Genomic DNA, 17,838 nt, shown 5'->3' on the forward strand with positions numbered 1-17,838 from the left:
CAAATCCTATAAAATCTGTTAGTCCCATGCAATCTGCTGATTCCACTACATCAGCCTTGGAAGTCTCCGAATCTCAAGCAACTACATTCCTTAGTTAGAATGATTAATTGACATTCCCTTTGTAATACATGTAATTGATTGGACTTACCTTACAGTGCTGAGTTTCTGTAAATAGGAAAGTCTACCCCTGTACTAATATATATACTTGCATGCAACCTAATAGGAGTTACGGTTGTGAAGCAATAATTCTCAATCTCTCTGCTCTCATCCTTTCCTCTCCCATTGAGTTTATATTTCTTATACATGGATGATTCCAGGACATCTTTGAGAACATACATGTGCATGGATTGGGCAGCAACTTTAGCCCATTAGGTTTTGAATGTATCGAATAAGAAGAGCCTGGTCTAGATTCGATCTTAGTTCAAACTAGCTAGGCTAAAGCTCATTGGTTTTTGGTTTTAGGCTTTTTTCATATAAAATAAATATGTTTACATAACAATCTTTAAATAAATTTAACATATTTTTATCTGTTAATATTTTATTTCAAGACCGCACCTAGCTACAGATAGCTAGGGAGACTCATGAGCCTGACTACGTACTGGTCCACAAAGGATTTGGTTGGCATTTGAGCAAAACAAATGAGCCAATAAAATATCGCTGCAACAAGGATGACCCAAAACCAGATTGGAAAATCCAGCAAAGAGAGCCACATATAACCTTGTGATTTTTGGTAGACTACCCCTCAGAATCCAATTCTCCAGAAAAAAAAACAATTAAATGAAAAGGACAGGACAGTTTCAAAGGCTTAAACTGTAGGAAATTCTTTCCTTATATTCATTTACGGACTATAATACTAGGAAGAAAAGCTTGACGTGCAACCACATGAAAAATGAGCTAAATCCAACATTTCTCTTCTCTTTACCGTATTAATAATAAACAAAAATGTAATGCAAAGAGTAAAATCTTAAATTACAGAATCCTTGGGCACTAATTGTGGGAAACCATTGATATATGCATTGCATCAAGCGAAATGATCTTCTGCTCTTAAGCAAGGTTGTAAGAAGCTGAAGTAGCCATCTAGCTAGTCACTCCTTCCCCCCTTCGGAAAGCAACAGCAACAGAACTGCATGATCATAGTAGTATTGTTTTCATAACTCATGAGACAGATCAAAGTCGAAGCATAGCAGAGGAGAATATTGAAGTTTATAAGTTGTTAAGAGCTTTTAGATTTGAAATTGTCTTAGAAAATTCTCTCCAATAACTAGAACATCTGCTGCATGCTGCAGAATATTTAATATGTTATGGTTATGAAGTTGATCATATGAAGCGAATTAGCCAACACCTTGATTACCTTTGATCGAGAGGAAGAATTTCCCTTGTTTCTTAGACTTCCTGGTTGGGTTGGCACAGAAGGAAATGTGGTGGATGCAATTTGTTTTTCTTCTTTCACTCTGTTGAAAATCACAGTAAAGCCTTCCCCTGACCTGGGGTCTGTTTCATCCCATGCTCCAAATTTGGGAATCGATGCTGCCCTGTGATGCTGCCATCCCCATTTAACTTAAGAAAATTAAATCAAAGTTGCAGTAGCAGAACGACTGCTTGCAGTATGAAAATGTCAAAATGAAGAAAAGAGTAATGATGTCTATTGGTTCTGCTGCTGAGGTCTTTAAAATTTCAGGTTAGAGGGAATTCTACAAATATTAGGATGCTATCAGAAGACTTACACCCCCATGATCAAATGGATGAGTACTTCCACTTCTCTGTCTAGAATGTCGTGATGAAGACAAGGCTTTATTTCCCTCAACAGCCAAACCAGTCTTCTGAGCCTGCAACAGTGAATGGTCAGAACTACTTTTCTCACTTCCTGATTCTGATGTCAGGTTATTGTGCCTTGCGTTCTTTCGATGGTCAGAAGGGCTCATCGAATGTGCATTGTGCCCTTTGACTCAATGTTCTGTTTTTCCGAGTTAGTTCCCTCATAGGCTCCGGAAGCAAAATCAACATCATCTTCCATGCCCCCACTAGCATACATGAAGGCTTCTGGATTCTCCTCCGGATCATTTGGGTTCATCCTCACACCGGATTTCCCTCTCCGTGCGTTATCAAAATAGGCAGTGTATGGCACATTATCTTTATCCCAGCCGCCGAACTTTGGGACATGGGACCGTTGCTGTGACAGAAAATCATGCGAAAGAAAGGGGAAATGTTGAGCAAATTCTTGATTTCAATCTCGTTACGACCGTGGACTAATGCATGCAAGTACTTACAGACTACAAACTAACACAACAGATTGTTATACATGAAGGTTGGAAGTCTATTAGGGTTGTAAGTAATCGATGGATGAAGATTTTTCTAGGCCAGCTCCTGGCCTGGGTTGGTAATTGTTTGTTGTTCGGAAAGCTATCACCATTTCTTCCCTCTAGTAGTTTGAATTGCAAGAATAAAAAATGATAAAACTACGAAGCGTCCAAGTTTAACACATGCAATATATATGCCTCATCAAATCTATTATCAAAACCATTTAAAATCCGTTACAGGAATTTTTACTAGAATCAATATTTCTCAAGCATCAAATCACCAAGACATAGCATAGCATAGAGTGCCAAGTGAGTGGAACAGCTTTACTTCATTTGAACATAGTATAGATTATGGAGGGAGTGGTTGCTGAAAACTAAATCATCTTATTACGAAATACCATTTCAAACTAAGATTAACATGTTACAAGTTTTATCAGAAAACTAAACCTGCTGCAAAAAGGGCTTACTAAGATGCTTAAAATCTGGATTGATGAAACATATTACATCATGTAGAACTGTGAAAAGAAGATCCCAATACTGAGAAACATCATTAAAACATAAAAAAAGGGGTGGTCATGAAGAAAGAAACCAGATATACTATATTGTAGTTGGAAAATCACTTACAGGCATTGATGGATCAGATGATTCAAAGTGGTTGAGAGACGAAGCACTGGAGAAGGAAAGGACAAGAATGACAACGAGCTTAGCTTGGAGGCGCATTTAAGTTGAAGAAGTCCAGGAAATGCCTAGGAATGAACCTGCTGTGATTGCAAAGTTTGACACAGTAATTTGATTCTTACAAAGTTGACAGAGCCAAGGAGAAGACATGGAAACACGTAAAGCCACTAAAAAATTGAGGCGGCAGCCTTCTAGAAATACAGGATCTTGTCCATCATTTGCTATGAATCAATCTCTTTTGTCCTCATCCTTGCAACATGTAATGTTTGTACATATTGAGCTAGACTTTCTTACAAAACGGGAAAAAAGTTTTTAAATTTGACAATCTTTCTAGGACTACCAAAAGAGTTTTTTTCTCTCTCTCGGAGAAGAAAAAAAAAATATTACAAGAGTCCTGTAATGAACATGTTTGTTTTATAAAGATAATGGATGTTAGAGATTGTGATGAAAGAGGGTATCGGGAAGGATAGGAAAATCTAGAGATTTCGAGACCGTAGGGACCTGCTCAGAGAGTGCAGCTCTTGCTTACAATGGTGGCCCTATTGAAGTTTTAAATTAAGACAAAAGTCACAAAACACTATTGAAGTCAAACATTATTCATATATTAATTAACGTGAAAGCATTATAAGAAATTGAAATGATAACTACAAAAATCCTTAGTGTAGAAGAAAAGGACAGGCATTCAATTTTAATAAATTGGGTGGCTTGGATCTTCTCATCATGGGATGGTGACGCTGTGTCCAATTCACATGGCGTTGATCCCTATGCCCAAATAAACTTGGCAATTTTACTTCTTCCATGCCAAACCAACGTGATTGATTTTTTAGTTTTTTCTTTTAAAACAAAATTATTTTGAATTAATCTCCATGCTCACGAAACCACTTAGGTTTAACAAATTAATTTTAGGCATTAATTTAACTTCCTCGTTTGTACAAACCTCTTTACCTGTGCCCATCGAACCCCAAGTCGACTGTGACAGGTGAACAACTACGTCTCTTTGCTTCTTCTTTTTTTATTAATTTAATTTATCTTCACATTATTCTGTTCTTCTCCATGGTGTGTGTAGGATCCAACCTCCTTTTGATTAAGAAGTAGAGATGTTTGCTTAGAAGAATAAACTAGAAAGTGTAGCCTTGGATTAAAACTAAAAACACACACACATATATAAGATAACAATAACATGAGAAGACAGGATTTGAAAACAAAGGAAACAATCATTACAATGGAAATTCAAATACCCTCTTGAATTTTCCATGATTCAAACTTACAACATGATGCTCTGCTGAATCCTAGACTATTGTATTGCTTCCAATTAGATGTGCCACCTCCATTTCTCCCTTCATTTATGAAGCTTGGAAGCTGATCGAGCTTCCATCAACTCAAGGTGGTTTCATGTCCAATTCACTGTAAGAAAACACTCTTCGATATATCAGCGGGGATTGGAAAGAATATCGGTTTTTTACAGCAAGAATATTTCGTTGCTGTGAATTTGTTGCACTGCATTTCTCAACTGATGGATGAGGTGGAAACACAAAAGGAAAAGAAAAGCCGTGTTGTATTTTTACACTGATTGTTGAATTAAGCTTATAATTGCAGGATGATATTGGGATTTAAATCTATGACCCCCCACCCCAGAAAAGAAAATCTTGGAAAAATAAAAATAAAATCTTGGATCAAGCTGTCACCTACACGTTCCCAGGAAAATCACAGCTGAAAAGGGGCATTATGATCATCATCTGTATGATATTGGTTGCAAGTCTTCTCCTTTCTTGTGATCTTTTGAGTTCTAGATACTAAAGAATATCCAACCTGTCACAGATTCAATGTATAAACACAATGAACAGTAGCAGATGCCGACATGGATTATAACACTTAATGTGAAAGCTTCTGTATTTTACCACACAATCGAGGCTAGCTAAAATCAATAAATGAATCATAAACCAAAAACAACCACTGAAAACTCGAAAGTACTTTGTTTTTTTGAGCAAGTTGATTGAAATAGACCATAACTAAATAATAATAATAATAATAATACTTGAAACTCGCACCCTGCTCCACTCTACAGTCCCTTCCTGCCTTTTAATTAGGACCCTTCCCTTTTGTTTCCCTAATTTATTTTATTTTTGTATTCAATTATCTTGTTTCTTTATGCTACTTGCATGCATGAGCCTAGTAGTGATATTATTATTATTATTATTATCTAAAAAAATAAATTGATTTGTTTACTTAGCCCAATCTACAGTAAAATATGTTTTACGCTATAGAAAAATTATCTTTGTATCCTTTTGTACAAAGAAATCCAAAGAAATTAAGCCTATTAGAGTGGGGTGTTGATGTTTTTTTTTTTTTTTTTAATTTTTTTCACAAAAAAAATATTATTTTGCCTTCAAAAACAACAAAATACAAAATTGTTGACTAAAAATTTTCATGACTTTGCATAAGCTTCTTAATAGTAAAAATACATATTTTCTCCCAGAGTAAGAAAACTATTATGCTACCGAATAAGAGTGTTTTAAAGTTTTTGAATTTTAATGTATAATGCAATTATATCTTTAACCTTGGAAGAGACATAATACAAGCTTAGCATCTTGGGGTATTTGTTTTTCTTTTTACTTTCATATAGGTATTTTGTGTAATTGTCAGGTTGAAAATAAATTGAATGATTTTTTTTTTATTTTTTCTAGGGTTATCACTATCTTAAATAAGTTTTTAGTTTTAAATTGATGCTCAATTTTATAATCATTAATTAAAAAAAATTATCTTAAAAATAAACTATTAAACTCAATGAAGTACATAACACAATTTGCTTAAGAATTGAAATCGATTTGTGATTGTCTTAATAGTTTTTGTGAAAAAATTATCATCTTAAAATTTTGTTAAAAACTAAACCATGTTTTTACTAGTAATTAAAATTACATGTTGATCCATAAAATCAATCAATTTAATTCGAGTCAATTATCTTGTGATTTCATTTGAAACTCAAGTTAGATAAAGAATTAGGTTATAAAATTTAAAAAGTCATCTATTAAATCAAAGTTAATAACATGATAAAAAAAAATATTATCACGCTCTTAACCATCTTTTTACATTTTTAAAAATTACAACACTCTTAACAATTTTTTTAAAAATTTTAAAAAATTAATCAAGCTTATAACAAAAACTAGTACAAGACTATAATTTTTGGATGATTAAGAGCCATAAATCTTTTGAGCTGCTGTTGCACAAAATATATTTTATTTTATAAAAATACCATACATTAACAAATATTAATTTTTCTCATATCTAAATTTTTACCCTAAGTTTAAACAATAAAATTAAATAATTTTTAAAATTATAGTCAAACCAAAAATATCTCAAAACACACAACTAGACACCAAACGGAGCCACGTCCGAATCCAACCACAAACATCACCATTACTGTGTTTCTCAATTTCACTGTTCTCATTTCCATTTCCTTACCTTAAAATAATAAAATCAAATCAACTCACACTTTTCTTCTCTCCTTTTCTTGTCTTTTAACAATTTGATAATCCCCCCCCCCCACCAAAAAAAAAAAAAAAATGATTCTCTCTTCTTCTTCTTCTTCTGCTACGGTATTCACAATCTCATCCTCTTCCTCCACTACTAAAACCAGGAGATGTATTGCTAAAACCCCACAAAGCCCTTTTCTTTTCAAACGCAACTACAACCACACTTCACTTCCATTCCCTCCTTCCACAAGGAGGTATTCTTTTATTATTTTATCGTTAATCAACTACAATAATCATTAAATTCTTCATCTTTATTTACCTTACTAATACAAATTTTTTTATCTTTTCTAGTGCAAAGTTTTGTAGAGTTCAAGCAACTGTATTAAAGGAAAATGAAGATGAGAAAGTTGTTGTAGAGGAATCATTTAGACCCAGCACTTTCACTCATGGCCCGGAGAACTCACCACAACCTTCATCCCCTACTGAATTAGACAAGTGGGTTGTCAAGCTTGAACAATCTGTCAATGTCTTTCTCACTGTAAGATTTCCTGAATTTGTTTCCATATTACAAGGGCTTGTAGTTTGTTCTTGGCATAATTGATTTAATTGTTCCCATTTTTATTTCTAGTTTTTTTTTTAATTATTATTATTATAGGAGAAAACACTTGGGGCTGTAGTATCAAGTATGAATTTGACTGTTGTTTTCGTTTCTTGATTTCTTTTATGTCAGGATTCGGTGGTAACGATTCTTGATGCATTGTATCATGGCCGTGATTATGCTAGGTTCTATGTTTTGGAAACTATTGCTAGAGTTCCTTATTTTGGTGAGTACTGCTCATATTTATTGATTTCTCTTTCAATTTTGATTAAACCCATCAAGGGTTTAGTAGTTTGACTAAACAAGTTTATGTTCTTAAATGTTAGAACTGAGGTTATTGATGGGTTAGAATTTGGATGGCCATGCTAGTTACTGATAAAATGATCTTTTTGATGTGGTCTACTTTCTACAAGAGAGAATTTGACTCCCCATTGATTCATATAGACATCATACTTCACTTCCAAAATGCAATAAGAAATCATTGCAGTTCATCAAAATTGAATTCGCTGACTTGGTTTTGAGGTTTATTGAGTTGCTCTCTTTATGCTATAGATATATTGAATTTGATGGTAATTGCCAATTTCTGAACTATGGCAGCCTTTATATCTGTTCTTCATTTGTATGAGAGTTTTGGGTGGTGGAGAAGATCTGATTATATCAAAGTGCATTTTGCTGAGAGCTGGAATGAAATGCATCACTTGCTTATTATGGAAGTAAGCAGTTTTCATAGTTTTAGTGGTTACATTTTTCTTTTATCGATTCTGTTAGGAGGACATTTTTTCTTTTTTCCTTTTTTCTGTTGGTCATGGTATCAAGTTCACTAAATGTTGTTATTTTCAAACCCTTCACTGTTTCAGTTTGTGATTCCTTCCATGGGATGGCATTTGAATAATGAATGGTCTGTAATTTAATATAGATAAAGTAAAGTTAGCATGAGAATAGTCTATAGTAAATTGAAGAAGAAAAGAGAAACTGCTCCTTTTCCAATGAAGATTGGTTGTAAATACAGAATACACAAACTCGACCTATGGCACACTCATGAGTCATAACCATGCATGCATGCATGCATGTACAAGTACAAACCTTAGCAGGTCCAATCTATTTATATGCAGTACAGTGGCTCCAAGTATAAAAATACCATACCAAAATCCTCATGATTCTGATGGCCTTGTAATTTGGTTGCAGGAATTGGGTGGCAATTCTTGGTGGTTTGACCGCTTTCTTGCTCAGCACATGGCATTTTTTTATTACATCATGACAGTCTTAATGTATGCATTAAGCCCAAGAATGGCATGTAAGTACTTGCATCTGGACTTTGCTGGTTATGAACTGTCTTGCATTATAACATCCCACTCATTCAATCCTCTTGAGTCAGGAGAGATTAAATGATATGAGAATTTATCATTTAATGAGAACATAACCGAAAAAAATGATGAACCAGGTGTTCCTGTATAAAATTTTCAATTCTGACATATTTCTGGAACTCTTGCAACCATTATTTGAATTCATAGAGCTCAAAAAAGTCCCATATTTGTTGATTTCTATTGTTTTGGATTTTTTTTAGTTTGGAAGAGGATAAACTTCATTTGCTTTATAGCTACTTTTAATTATTTTTTTTTCTTTTTTACTGTTTTTCCTTAAGTTGCTTCAAGCCCACTGGAAAAGCACCTTAAATAAATCTTCTTGTAGACAAAATAATTGCTGAATAAGCCCACCCTCAGTCGTTTATCTCAGATTGGTGAGTAATGGGTTGTTTGGGACTTGAACCTTGAACTAGTTAAATGGGGGAGCAGAGAATTTATATGTCAAAAAAACTTGATACTTGTGTCAAAATTTTTGATTTTGGTAACTTTAATTTACTTGTATTGCTTTATTCCCATAGGAAAAACACCCAAAATAAATTGTCTAATAGACAATTCCATTGCAGAATAACCCACAAGTCATTTATCTCAAAATGGTGATTTTGATAAATTAATTTTGGTCATTTTTTCAGATCACTTCTCTGAATGTGTTGAGAACCACGCATTTGAAACTTATGACAAATTTATCAAGGCACAAGGAGGTATGCTATGACTTTCATATGTTCTTGGATGATATTAGAGTAGTTTCTTGCACATCCATCATCTGCGAGTATAAATGTTGAGAAAAAAAACATTTTGTCATTATCGTGCTCTCACTTTTTGCTGGTCAGTTGGCCACTATCACTTCATTTGTTCGTCTTGTACATGTTTCCTTTTCTTATTTTTTGAGAGGAATTATGTGAATAGTGTTGCCTAACCCATAAGATGACCTTTTATGTGAATAGTGTAATATGATCAATCACTTGGGAGTTATGACTCCTCTGGATGCTATTAATCCATGGGTTGATGATACTTAAAAACCTTTATATGCATGCAAATGCATTCAGGCCATGGGGCACCCCAAAAATCTATCAGCATGCAGAACAGTTTGATGAAGGATCTCTATCATATGCTTAACATTATAGAATATAGATTCTATTTCGTCCAAAATCAATGGACTTATTCTGAGTTATTCTGGTTGCTTTGCTTCGTTGTAGAGGATTTGAGAAAAATGCCTGCGCCTGAGGTTGCTGTAAAATATTACACTGAGGGTGATTTGTACTTGTTTGGTAAGTTTTTATGTAACAAACTACAGTTGCATCATATATGATGTGAGAGCATGGCATAACAACTCTATTATGATCTCTTCCAGATGAATTTCAAACTTCCAGAGCTCCCCATTCTCGTAGGCCAAAAATAGGTAAAATAAATTTCAAGTCTTTTTTCGAGATTTTTTATTTTAAAGAGGAATTTTTTTTTTTTTTTTTTTTTTTGGGGGGGGGGGTTGAATTTACATAGAGACTAACAGAACTTTTGTTCTCTGTTTTTAAAATTTTCCTTTTCTTTCCAGAGAATTTGTATGATGTATTTCTGAACATCAGAGATGATGAGGCTGAACATTGTAAGACCATGGGGGCCTGTCAAACTCATGGAAATCTCCGCTCTCCACATTCATATCCAGAGGATGCTTTCAAAGATGACACTGGCAGTGAGCTTCGTCAAGCAGATTGTGGAGGTGTTGCTGATTGTTTAGAGAAATCTGTAACATCTCCGTCAAAGCAAAAGCAAAATATTTGAGGAAAGGAGAACAAGGAAACAGTATACACTTCAGGTGATGAATAGTGAGAAATTGTATACACAAACATAACAAAGTTACAAATTATACAGGCCTGTAAGAGTTATATATGAAAATTCAATACCCCTTAAAGTTGCGTTTTTAGAGTAGTTTCCTGGATAACAGAGTTGCCCACTTGATATGGTCCCCTGTTATTGCAACTGCCTAGAAGGCATAGACTGTGATAGAATTTAAATCCAGAATACCTGGCTCTAGTGCTTTTACCGGATCCCTGTTGGATTGACTGGAACACTGAACATTTAAAGCTTCTCGACGGTCACAGGTCAAGTAAACCGAGCCTGTACAACCATCTCTTTAAAATCAAATGGACACAGCAAGCCTGGTATCTTCAACACAGGAATACCAATGCCGTCACAAAATCGTCATTTTGGTTATTGCTGGGTCTAGGTGGGGCTCACGGGCATGCGCAAAAGTTTGTTGCAAATCAACAATCAGAAATGAAACAGGAGTTCCTGTAGAACAATTTATGTGATGACAGCTTGTCTTGCTGGTCGCTCAACGAGTTGATTTCTATTGTGTCAAAGGAAAAGAACCAAGGGGAATGCTTGCCAATGGTGTGTGTTTAAGATTGTTCAAGGACACTAAAAAAAACCCAACAACACTCTAATTGGTCACAACTTGCAAGTCCACTTACAATAATCAAATGAAACTAGACTAGAGTGGAGTGGAGGAATACATGAGAACAGTAGCAGAAACAAATTAAGACAAGAAGATTAACAGAAGACAAGTGGGATCCACTGCTTGATAATAGACAAGCTAAATTTAATCTTATTGACAAGAAAGCATGTATCACTTTTTTTAAAATAAAAAAACAAGAAGATGAAGAAGAAGAAAGAATGAAGCAGGGCTAACCACGTCGTTTTGATACGAAACTTCTCTACGTTTTGAGACCAAAACTATCCCCCGCCCAACGTGGGCAGTTTGCACCCTCACAAAGCACATTCTTTACTCTCTCTAGTTAGCTAACAGCCACCTTTTCTTTTTCTTCCTTCACCACAAAAGAAGGGCGAAGCATTCACACCCTTCAACAACTCCTCCTCCTCCACATGATCACATCACTCACTCACACCCACCACACAAAAAAAAAAAAAACAAACAAACATGGGTGGAGAGAGCTCTATGGGGGCACTTGTCCCCTCTGTGAATTCTGAGGCAACAACCTCCAAAATGCAACCACCAACGGAGGAGTTAGACAAGGATATGCTCTGTCCTATTTGCATGCAGATCATTAAGGATGCTTTTCTCACTTCCTGTGGACATAGCTTCTGTTACCTGTGTATTACTACTCATTTAAGAAACAAGAATGATTGTCCTTGTTGTTCTCATTACCTCACCAACAACCATATCTTTCCTAATTTTTTGCTCAATAAGGTTTGTTCTTTCTTTCTCATCTTTGCCAAATTTTATTTTTATTTTGTAATTTTCTGCTTGACATGATAGTTTTAAATGTTTAGAAAACTAAGCTTTTGCGTCCACAATTGTGAAGCTAGCTTGTTTACAGCTTTATAAGTATTGAATGATGTAGTTATTGGAGAGAACTTATGCTCGTCAAGCAGCCAAGAATGCATCACCTTACGAACACCTTCGCCAGGCATTACAACAGGTCTCTTGTTGTAGTTTTGATGGTTAATTGGGATTCAATATTATCTACTTGGATAAATTGTTGGCCACGTCCTCTTGCTCTTTTGGTTTTCTCTTTATTTTTTAATGATTTTCTTGGGATTCTTAGACAGGGTTGTGAAGTCTCAGTTAAAGAGCTAGATGGCCTTTTGACCCTCCTTGCAGAGAAGAAGCGAAAGATGGAGCAAGAAGAAGCGGAGAGAAATATGCGGATTTTGCTTGACTTCTTGTGCTGCCTCAGGAAGCAAAAGCTTGATGAGCTCAATGAGGTTCCTGAATTTTTATGGCTTTAGGTTAATTTGTAATCTGATTTTTCTTGTAGTCGAGAAATTTTTGTGGGCAGTGCAACATTTCTATAATTAGAAACTTAAAATCATAAGCATTTGGTACAAGAGAATATCAAACTACATTGATTGTGTCTCATATTTCTTGTCGGTACTAGTTTGATTGCTTACTGGTGTTTGAATAATCTGCAGTTGATAGTCATTTGTGCCCTTTGCAGATTCAAACAGACCTGCAGTACATTAAGGAGGACATAAATGCTGTAGAGAGGCAAAGGATAGAGTTATGCAGGGCAAAGGAAAGATGCTCACTAAAACTTAGGATGTTTGCTGATGATCCGAATACTCAGTTTGTTACTCAATCAGGACCAGTTGCATCTAAAAAGAAATGGGCCCAAGCACAGGTAAGTGATCTTTTGAACTCGCATATGTGCTAGTCTCTTCATGTTTTTAGTGGTTGTGTGATTGCACAAGGGTTTCCCATTTGTTCTTAACACTTGGTTGGCCAAAATAATAACCGTCCCAACCTCCCGGGCTTGCTGCAGACTTGGATCATATCATTGAATTCTTGCAGTAGTAGCTATGCTGTTTAATTTGATTGGTTATCCAAATAGGTCCTTATTCATCTTCTCTCGCTACAGTTCAATGATTTGCAAGAATGTTACTTGCAAAAGCGGCGAAATTGGGTTAGACAAGCATACAAAGAGGAAGAAAAGGATACAGATATTATGAATGGAGAAGGATATAATCCAGGTCTTGAGGATTTCCAATCTGTGCTGACCAATTTTACTCGATACAGGTGGATGGATTTCTAAGTGTCCTTTGTTTTAATTGCAATTTGAAAACTTGCTTTTGTTACTTATACTTCTGGTTGGTTGTTGTTTTAGTCGATTGAGGGCCGTTGCTGAACTGAGACATGGTGACCTTTTCCACTCTGCTAATATTGTGTCTAGGTTAGCTGGAATTTCTACCACTATTGTAATTTCACATGTTTTCTGCTTTGCTCATAAAGTTTACATTTCCCATGGTTTTTCTTTTCCAACTTTTATATATACAGTCAAATATCTTAATCATTGTAAAATCACATTATGCTGCAGCATAGAATTTGATCGTGATGATGAACTGTTTGCTACTGCTGGAGTTTCTAGGCGCATTAAGATTTTTGAGTTTTCCTCGGTAAGTGTGGGAAAGAGGGTTATAGAATTGAGTTGTGAAGTTCATTCTTCTTCTAGTTTGTAGACCAGTGAAAATTTATGGACTCGAACTCTTGTCATGCAACCTTTGTGATGTGGCTAAGACGTTATTGAGGATGTGTATAATATTACAGAATGCAAGTGTGCTGTAACCTAGCCAGCATTTTACAAGTTCGTTGTTGTGTAATGAGATTTTTTGTTTCATTTCTTTCTTTCTAGGTGATGAACGAACCGGCAGATGTGCATTGTCCTGTTGTGGAAATGTCCACGCGATCTAAACTTAGTTGCTTAAGTTGGAACAAGTATACGAAAAATCATATTGCTAGCAGTGATTATGAGGGTATAGTAACTGTTTGGGATGTAACTACTCGCCAGGTACATCATGATACTTCATTTTTGTTGTTCCGCCATTTATGCTCATGACAGGCTGACACCAGTGAAGGAAACTCTGGATATAGTCCTACGCTTTAATGTTCTTATATGAAATCGATGTTGTTCTCAGGCCTGAGACCTGCAAAGCTGGAATGCAAATTTATGATTTTTCTGTTGCTTTGTAAAATGGCCTTACAGTTCCATAAACCTGTCATTTCCCTATTTATTTATTTTTTTGGATCGAGGTGCTAAATTACACTTAACAAAGACTCTTCCCACCAGAGCATAATGGAATACGAGGAGCATGAAAAGCGAGCTTGGAGTGTTGATTTTTCACGGACTGAACCTTCAATGCTTGTATCTGGTAGCGATGACTGCAAGGTATTATTGAAGTGATCCAGAAACTATTTTTCTTGTTGGTTATAGACTGAAGACTGGCTTCATTATGCATCCCTGCTGCTTAGATATGATTCTATGTTGAACAGGTCAAAATTTGGTGCACACAGCAAGAAGCAAGTGTTCTTAACATTGATATGAAGGCAAATATTTGTTCTGTCAAGTATAATCCTGGATCCAGCATTCATGTGGCGGTATGTCTCTGTAAGATTCTCGCTAAATGATTCGTGTTCCTTGTGATTTTTTCCAGCACAAAATGAAAATCTTATGTCTGAACTTTTTCCTTTGAAAGCCCGTGGCCTAGAAAGATCCACTAATATCATATTTTCCATTAAAAGCAAAGAAATAAAACTCCTTTTTCTTCTTTTCTAATTAGAGAGCAAGCAAGAAACTTTACAGCGCCTTTTCAATCATCCAGTTTATGTTGAAAATCTAAGTGGATGGAACACATCAGATATTCTTCTCAATGAATTCATGCTTAAGAGAAATGACACTTGATATTCTGCAGGTGGGATCTGCTGATCATCATATTCACTACTATGACTTGAGAAACATTAGCCAACCGCTTTATGTATTTAGCGGGCATCGGAAAGCTGTTTCATATGTGAAATTCCTGTCTAGCAACGAACTGGCGTCTGCATCTACGGACAGCACATTGCGCTTATGGGATGTAAGGGATAATTTAGCAGTAAGTTATGACGGTACTTTCCAAGAAAGAAAACACAGTCCTCCGAACAAAGCACTAGTTTCATTGCTTTCTATGGAAATGTGTTGTACTATTTTCCATTTCTCTCCATGGCACTTTGATCTTGAACCCATTTCAACTAACTTCCAGATTTCCACGATCCTTTTATGTTTTTCAGTTGCGGACATTTAGAGGCCATACAAATGAGAAGAATTTTGTGGGTCTCACAGTGAACAGCGAGTACATTGCTTGCGGCAGCGAAACAAACGAAGTGTTTGTGTATCACAAGGTCAGAAAACATTTGAATTGGTTTCTTTGGCATAAGAAAAATCCTTTAATAACACAGTGTTGCCAACAATTGCAGGCTATCTCTAAACCCGCAGCTTGGCATAGATTTAGTACGGATTTGGAGAACGGTGAGGAAGATGCTGGATCGTATTTCATAAGCGCTGTGTGTTGGAAGAGTGATAGCCCCACAATACTAACCGCAAACAGTCAAGGAACCATTAAAGTGCTTGTTCTTGCTGAATGAATGATCTAAACTCTTTAAACCCTACTCGACATTGACTTCATGTATCCAGATGGAGAATTATGCGTTTTACTTGCAAATTAACTGGCAAGTAACATGCCTATCACTAGGCATGAGATTGGCGGGGATTAGGAGAGTGTGCATTCCCACCTACGAAGAAGCCTTCTGTTGTGTTAATTTGCAATATCATTTTTTCCTAAAGCTCTTCCTTTTGGAGTCAAATCCCGGATTGTTTGGGCAATATTCCATACCTCAGGGTGCTGTCTTTACGAGGAAATAACCTCAATAGCATGCCAGATCTTGCATTAGAAAGAAGCTTGCAGTCACTCAAAATCAATCCATGGCAATAAACTGAAAGGTTAATTGCCAATATCCTCAGCCAATTGTTTCAAGCTGGAGGTTTTGGACCTTGGACACAACATGATACGTGACACGTTCCCATTCTGGTTGTGGCTGCCACCTGGAATGATGCCATCTTTCTTGATCATGATCAAAAAAATAACTTTTTTTTCTTGGGCTTTATCTAGAAAATAACTCTTCCCCCTTTGACATGACATAGGGAATCTTTAGACCCGGCCAAGGAAGTAACCCTTCTCTTTTGGACAAGGTTACGAGAATGACCTTTTTTCTTTGAGCTTAGCCAAGAAAATGACCCATCTGTTTTGGGCTCTGCCAAAAAAAAACTCAATATATTTGAGTTCAGTCATATATCGAGCCTACAACAGTAAGGGTCTAACAAATTACCAGACCCAATATAGTTGGGTTCAACTAAAAAAATAAACCTAGCTCCCTCAGACAGTCAAAGGACAGACCCAACTAGCTTGGACTCGATCAAGAAAAGGGCCTAGCTGTCTTGGGCTCAACCAAGAAAAAACACCCAGCTCTCTTTAGCACGACCAAGGAAAGGACTTACATTTCTTAAGCTTAGTTTAGTGGTAGAGTTCTTTGATCTATTCTTAGAAAAGAGCTCAACCTTCATGAACTCAGCTACTTTTTATATCCTACTTTCCTTACACCCCTAGATATAAAAAAAATCTTTTAAGGGCTTATAATATCTATCCCTCATTAAATATTATCATTTCAAGATGACACTTCAGTTTCTTCTCTTCATAAAAAAACAAGACCCATGAATTATAAATATTCTCATGAATCATTCCAGCTCTAGATTTACAAACTTTTTATTTTTAATATTTTTAGCATATATATTTTTAGAGTCTATTTCTCTAAAATATCATTATACTTTAGTATTTATTAAGAGTATGCAGGTGGAAATTAAGCACTCGTTGAGATTCGACTCTCTCTTCTACAATCATTCATTGATGAAGCAGCTTTTGGAATAGGTCAAGTATAAATTTAGTCTTGGGATCGACAATAATTTGGTACAAAGTTGTGGAAGCCAGGAGCTATAACATTGGAAATTAAACTCCATAATTAATAGAGCTTGCTTTTTAGCACGAGGGATGCTTTGATGCTCCATTCTCTACTTTTGGAAAACCACACATTTAGAGCCTTCAATTAATTGTGGTCCTAGCAAGTGACGATGATTATTATTATTATCAGGATAGACTTGAAAAATGAAGATGCTGGGAGCCTTGAGATTTCTTTGTCAGGAGCTTCCTGCTTTTTGGGGAGGCTGATAACCCACGTAGAAATAAATAATCGTCTCATCTCAATCAAAGACTGGAAAATGCTATAAAAGGTGTCTGCCCAATTTGCACCAGGCTTGGCCCGGGATAAAGAATAAAAAGAAGAGTTTGACAGGAAAATCAACCTAGATCAACCGGGTCAACAAATCAATCTAAATTTCTAATAATTATATAAAAAAAAGTTATTTTTTTTTTTCATGGCCGACATGTGCTTGCCTCTATGACTTGAAAGCTTTTTTTAACTAAAGATGAGGGGTAGATCAAGAAATTATCCTAGTGTGTTGATAGAATTAAGTCCCCAAAAGATGTAACGTGATGACAAAGAATTTGAGATCTACACAGCAGATTTTAAATATCTTGAGTTCGAATCAGAGTATGCATCTCTTGTAAGAGTTTGAAACAGCTGAGGTTTTACTCGCTTATCTGGACTCATAAAATGCACTTTCTAGAAGATGGAGTTTCCTCAAATCCAAAAAAAAAAAAAAAGTATTGATAGAATTAAGCATGTCTTTGATCTATAAACCGATAAAACAAATGCTAATAAAACATGAAGAACAAAAGAGCAGATGTCCTCGCCATAAACGCATGCCGACACTCTTATCCTACTAATAATATGTTAGTATCAGAGATTAAATAATGAATCCTTTCTCTTGCATGGTGAAATATATTACATAAGCTAGCAAGTAATCCTCCACCATCGCCTCGAATTCATTTCTTTAAGCCGCCGCCGCCCCACCACCACCACCACCATTAATGCTCCCATTAACCTCTTTTATCATTCTATTAGTACTATTGGCGCTGACGTCTTCAGTTTTTGCATATTTATATATTAAAGACTTGTCTATTAACCCACTTGATCCGTCAATTTCTCTTGATAA

The 17,838-nt window shown here is 35.7% G+C and overlaps 3 protein-coding genes across 7 annotated transcripts; 2 read left to right on the plus strand and 1 right to left on the minus strand.

Annotated features, from left to right (window-relative positions):
* Positions 1–404: 404 nt before the first annotated feature.
* On the minus strand, positions 405–4,797 carry LOC118058410 (uncharacterized). 4 transcript variants are annotated; one of them, XR_012169637.1, is made up of 5 exons: positions 4,244–4,797; positions 2,922–4,052; positions 1,725–2,170; positions 1,352–1,540; positions 405–1,123 (listed from the first exon to the last, which is right to left on the minus strand). XR_012169637.1 is itself a non-coding variant. In XM_073408571.1 (5 exons), exons 2-3 carry the CDS (start codon positions 3,015–3,017, stop codon positions 1,919–1,921), a joined length of 348 nt encoding a protein of 115 aa, XP_073264672.1. In that variant the 5' UTR covers positions 3,018–3,058; positions 4,244–4,788; the 3' UTR covers positions 635–1,123; positions 1,352–1,540; positions 1,725–1,918. The 4 variants fall into 4 exon arrangements, 3 of the variants coding, with proteins under 3 accessions (XP_073264672.1, XP_073264671.1, XP_073264670.1); XM_073408571.1 differs by having other exon boundaries at positions 635–1,123; positions 2,922–3,058; positions 4,244–4,788; XM_073408570.1 differs by having other exon boundaries at positions 635–1,123; positions 2,922–3,055; positions 3,921–4,788.
* Positions 4,798–6,479: 1,682 nt separating this feature from the next.
* LOC118058409 (ubiquinol oxidase 4, chloroplastic/chromoplastic) lies at positions 6,480–10,310 on the plus strand. The gene is made up of 9 exons (XM_035071116.2): positions 6,480–6,699; positions 6,797–6,983; positions 7,176–7,269; positions 7,641–7,756; positions 8,229–8,337; positions 9,037–9,105; positions 9,601–9,672; positions 9,756–9,803; positions 9,954–10,310. The coding sequence occupies exons 1-9, from the start codon at positions 6,536–6,538 to the stop codon at positions 10,178–10,180; spliced, it is 1,086 nt and encodes a 361-aa protein (XP_034927007.1). The 5' UTR covers positions 6,480–6,535; the 3' UTR covers positions 10,181–10,310.
* A 753-nt stretch (positions 10,311–11,063) lies between these two features.
* LOC118058408 (E3 ubiquitin-protein ligase COP1) lies at positions 11,064–15,536 on the plus strand. 2 transcript variants are annotated; one of them, XM_035071114.2, is made up of 13 exons: positions 11,064–11,609; positions 11,764–11,841; positions 11,972–12,127; positions 12,361–12,543; positions 12,781–12,938; positions 13,027–13,092; positions 13,237–13,315; positions 13,552–13,707; positions 13,987–14,085; positions 14,190–14,294; positions 14,609–14,788; positions 14,964–15,074; positions 15,150–15,536. In XM_035071114.2, exons 1-13 carry the CDS (start codon positions 11,340–11,342, stop codon positions 15,315–15,317), a joined length of 1,809 nt encoding a protein of 602 aa, XP_034927005.1. In that variant the 5' UTR covers positions 11,064–11,339; the 3' UTR covers positions 15,318–15,536. The 2 variants fall into 2 exon arrangements, with proteins under 2 accessions (XP_034927005.1, XP_034927006.1); XM_035071115.2 differs by having other exon boundaries at positions 11,390–11,609; positions 11,968–12,127.
* The last annotated feature ends 2,302 nt before the right edge of the window (positions 15,537–17,838 follow it).

Source organism: Populus alba, chromosome 4, assembly GCF_005239225.2.
Source record: "Populus alba chromosome 4, ASM523922v2, whole genome shotgun sequence".
Classification (NCBI taxonomy): Eukaryota; Viridiplantae; Streptophyta; class Magnoliopsida; order Malpighiales; family Salicaceae; genus Populus; species Populus alba.

What these genes read in the sequence shown, in the direction of transcription:
- LOC118058408 (XM_035071114.2), top strand. Translation starts at nt 11,340, where the DNA reads ATGGGTGGAGAGAGCTCTATGGGGGCACTTGTCCCCTCTGTGAATTCT. An exon ending in AGAAATGGGCCCAAGCACAG is followed by an intron (nt 12,544 to 12,780) that starts GTAAGTGATCTT and finishes CTCTCGCTACAG; the next exon opens with TTCAATGATTTGCAAGAATG. An exon ending in CTGGTAGCGATGACTGCAAG is followed by an intron (nt 14,086 to 14,189) that starts GTATTATTGAAG and finishes TATGTTGAACAG; the next exon opens with GTCAAAATTTGGTGCACACA.
- LOC118058410 (XM_073408571.1), bottom strand. Translation starts at nt 3,017, where the DNA reads ATGCGCCTCCAAGCTAAGCTCGTTGTCATTCTTGTCCTTTCCTTCTCC. An exon ending in CATCTGATCCATCAATGCCT is followed by an intron (nt 2,171 to 2,921) that starts GTAAGTGATTTT and finishes TTTCTGTCACAG; the next exon opens with CAACGGTCCCATGTCCCAAA.
- LOC118058409 (XM_035071116.2), top strand. Translation starts at nt 6,536, where the DNA reads ATGATTCTCTCTTCTTCTTCTTCTTCTGCTACGGTATTCACAATCTCA. An exon ending in ATCACTTGCTTATTATGGAA is followed by an intron (nt 7,757 to 8,228) that starts GTAAGCAGTTTT and finishes ATTTGGTTGCAG; the next exon opens with GAATTGGGTGGCAATTCTTG. An exon ending in GGGTGATTTGTACTTGTTTG is followed by an intron (nt 9,673 to 9,755) that starts GTAAGTTTTTAT and finishes GATCTCTTCCAG; the next exon opens with ATGAATTTCAAACTTCCAGA.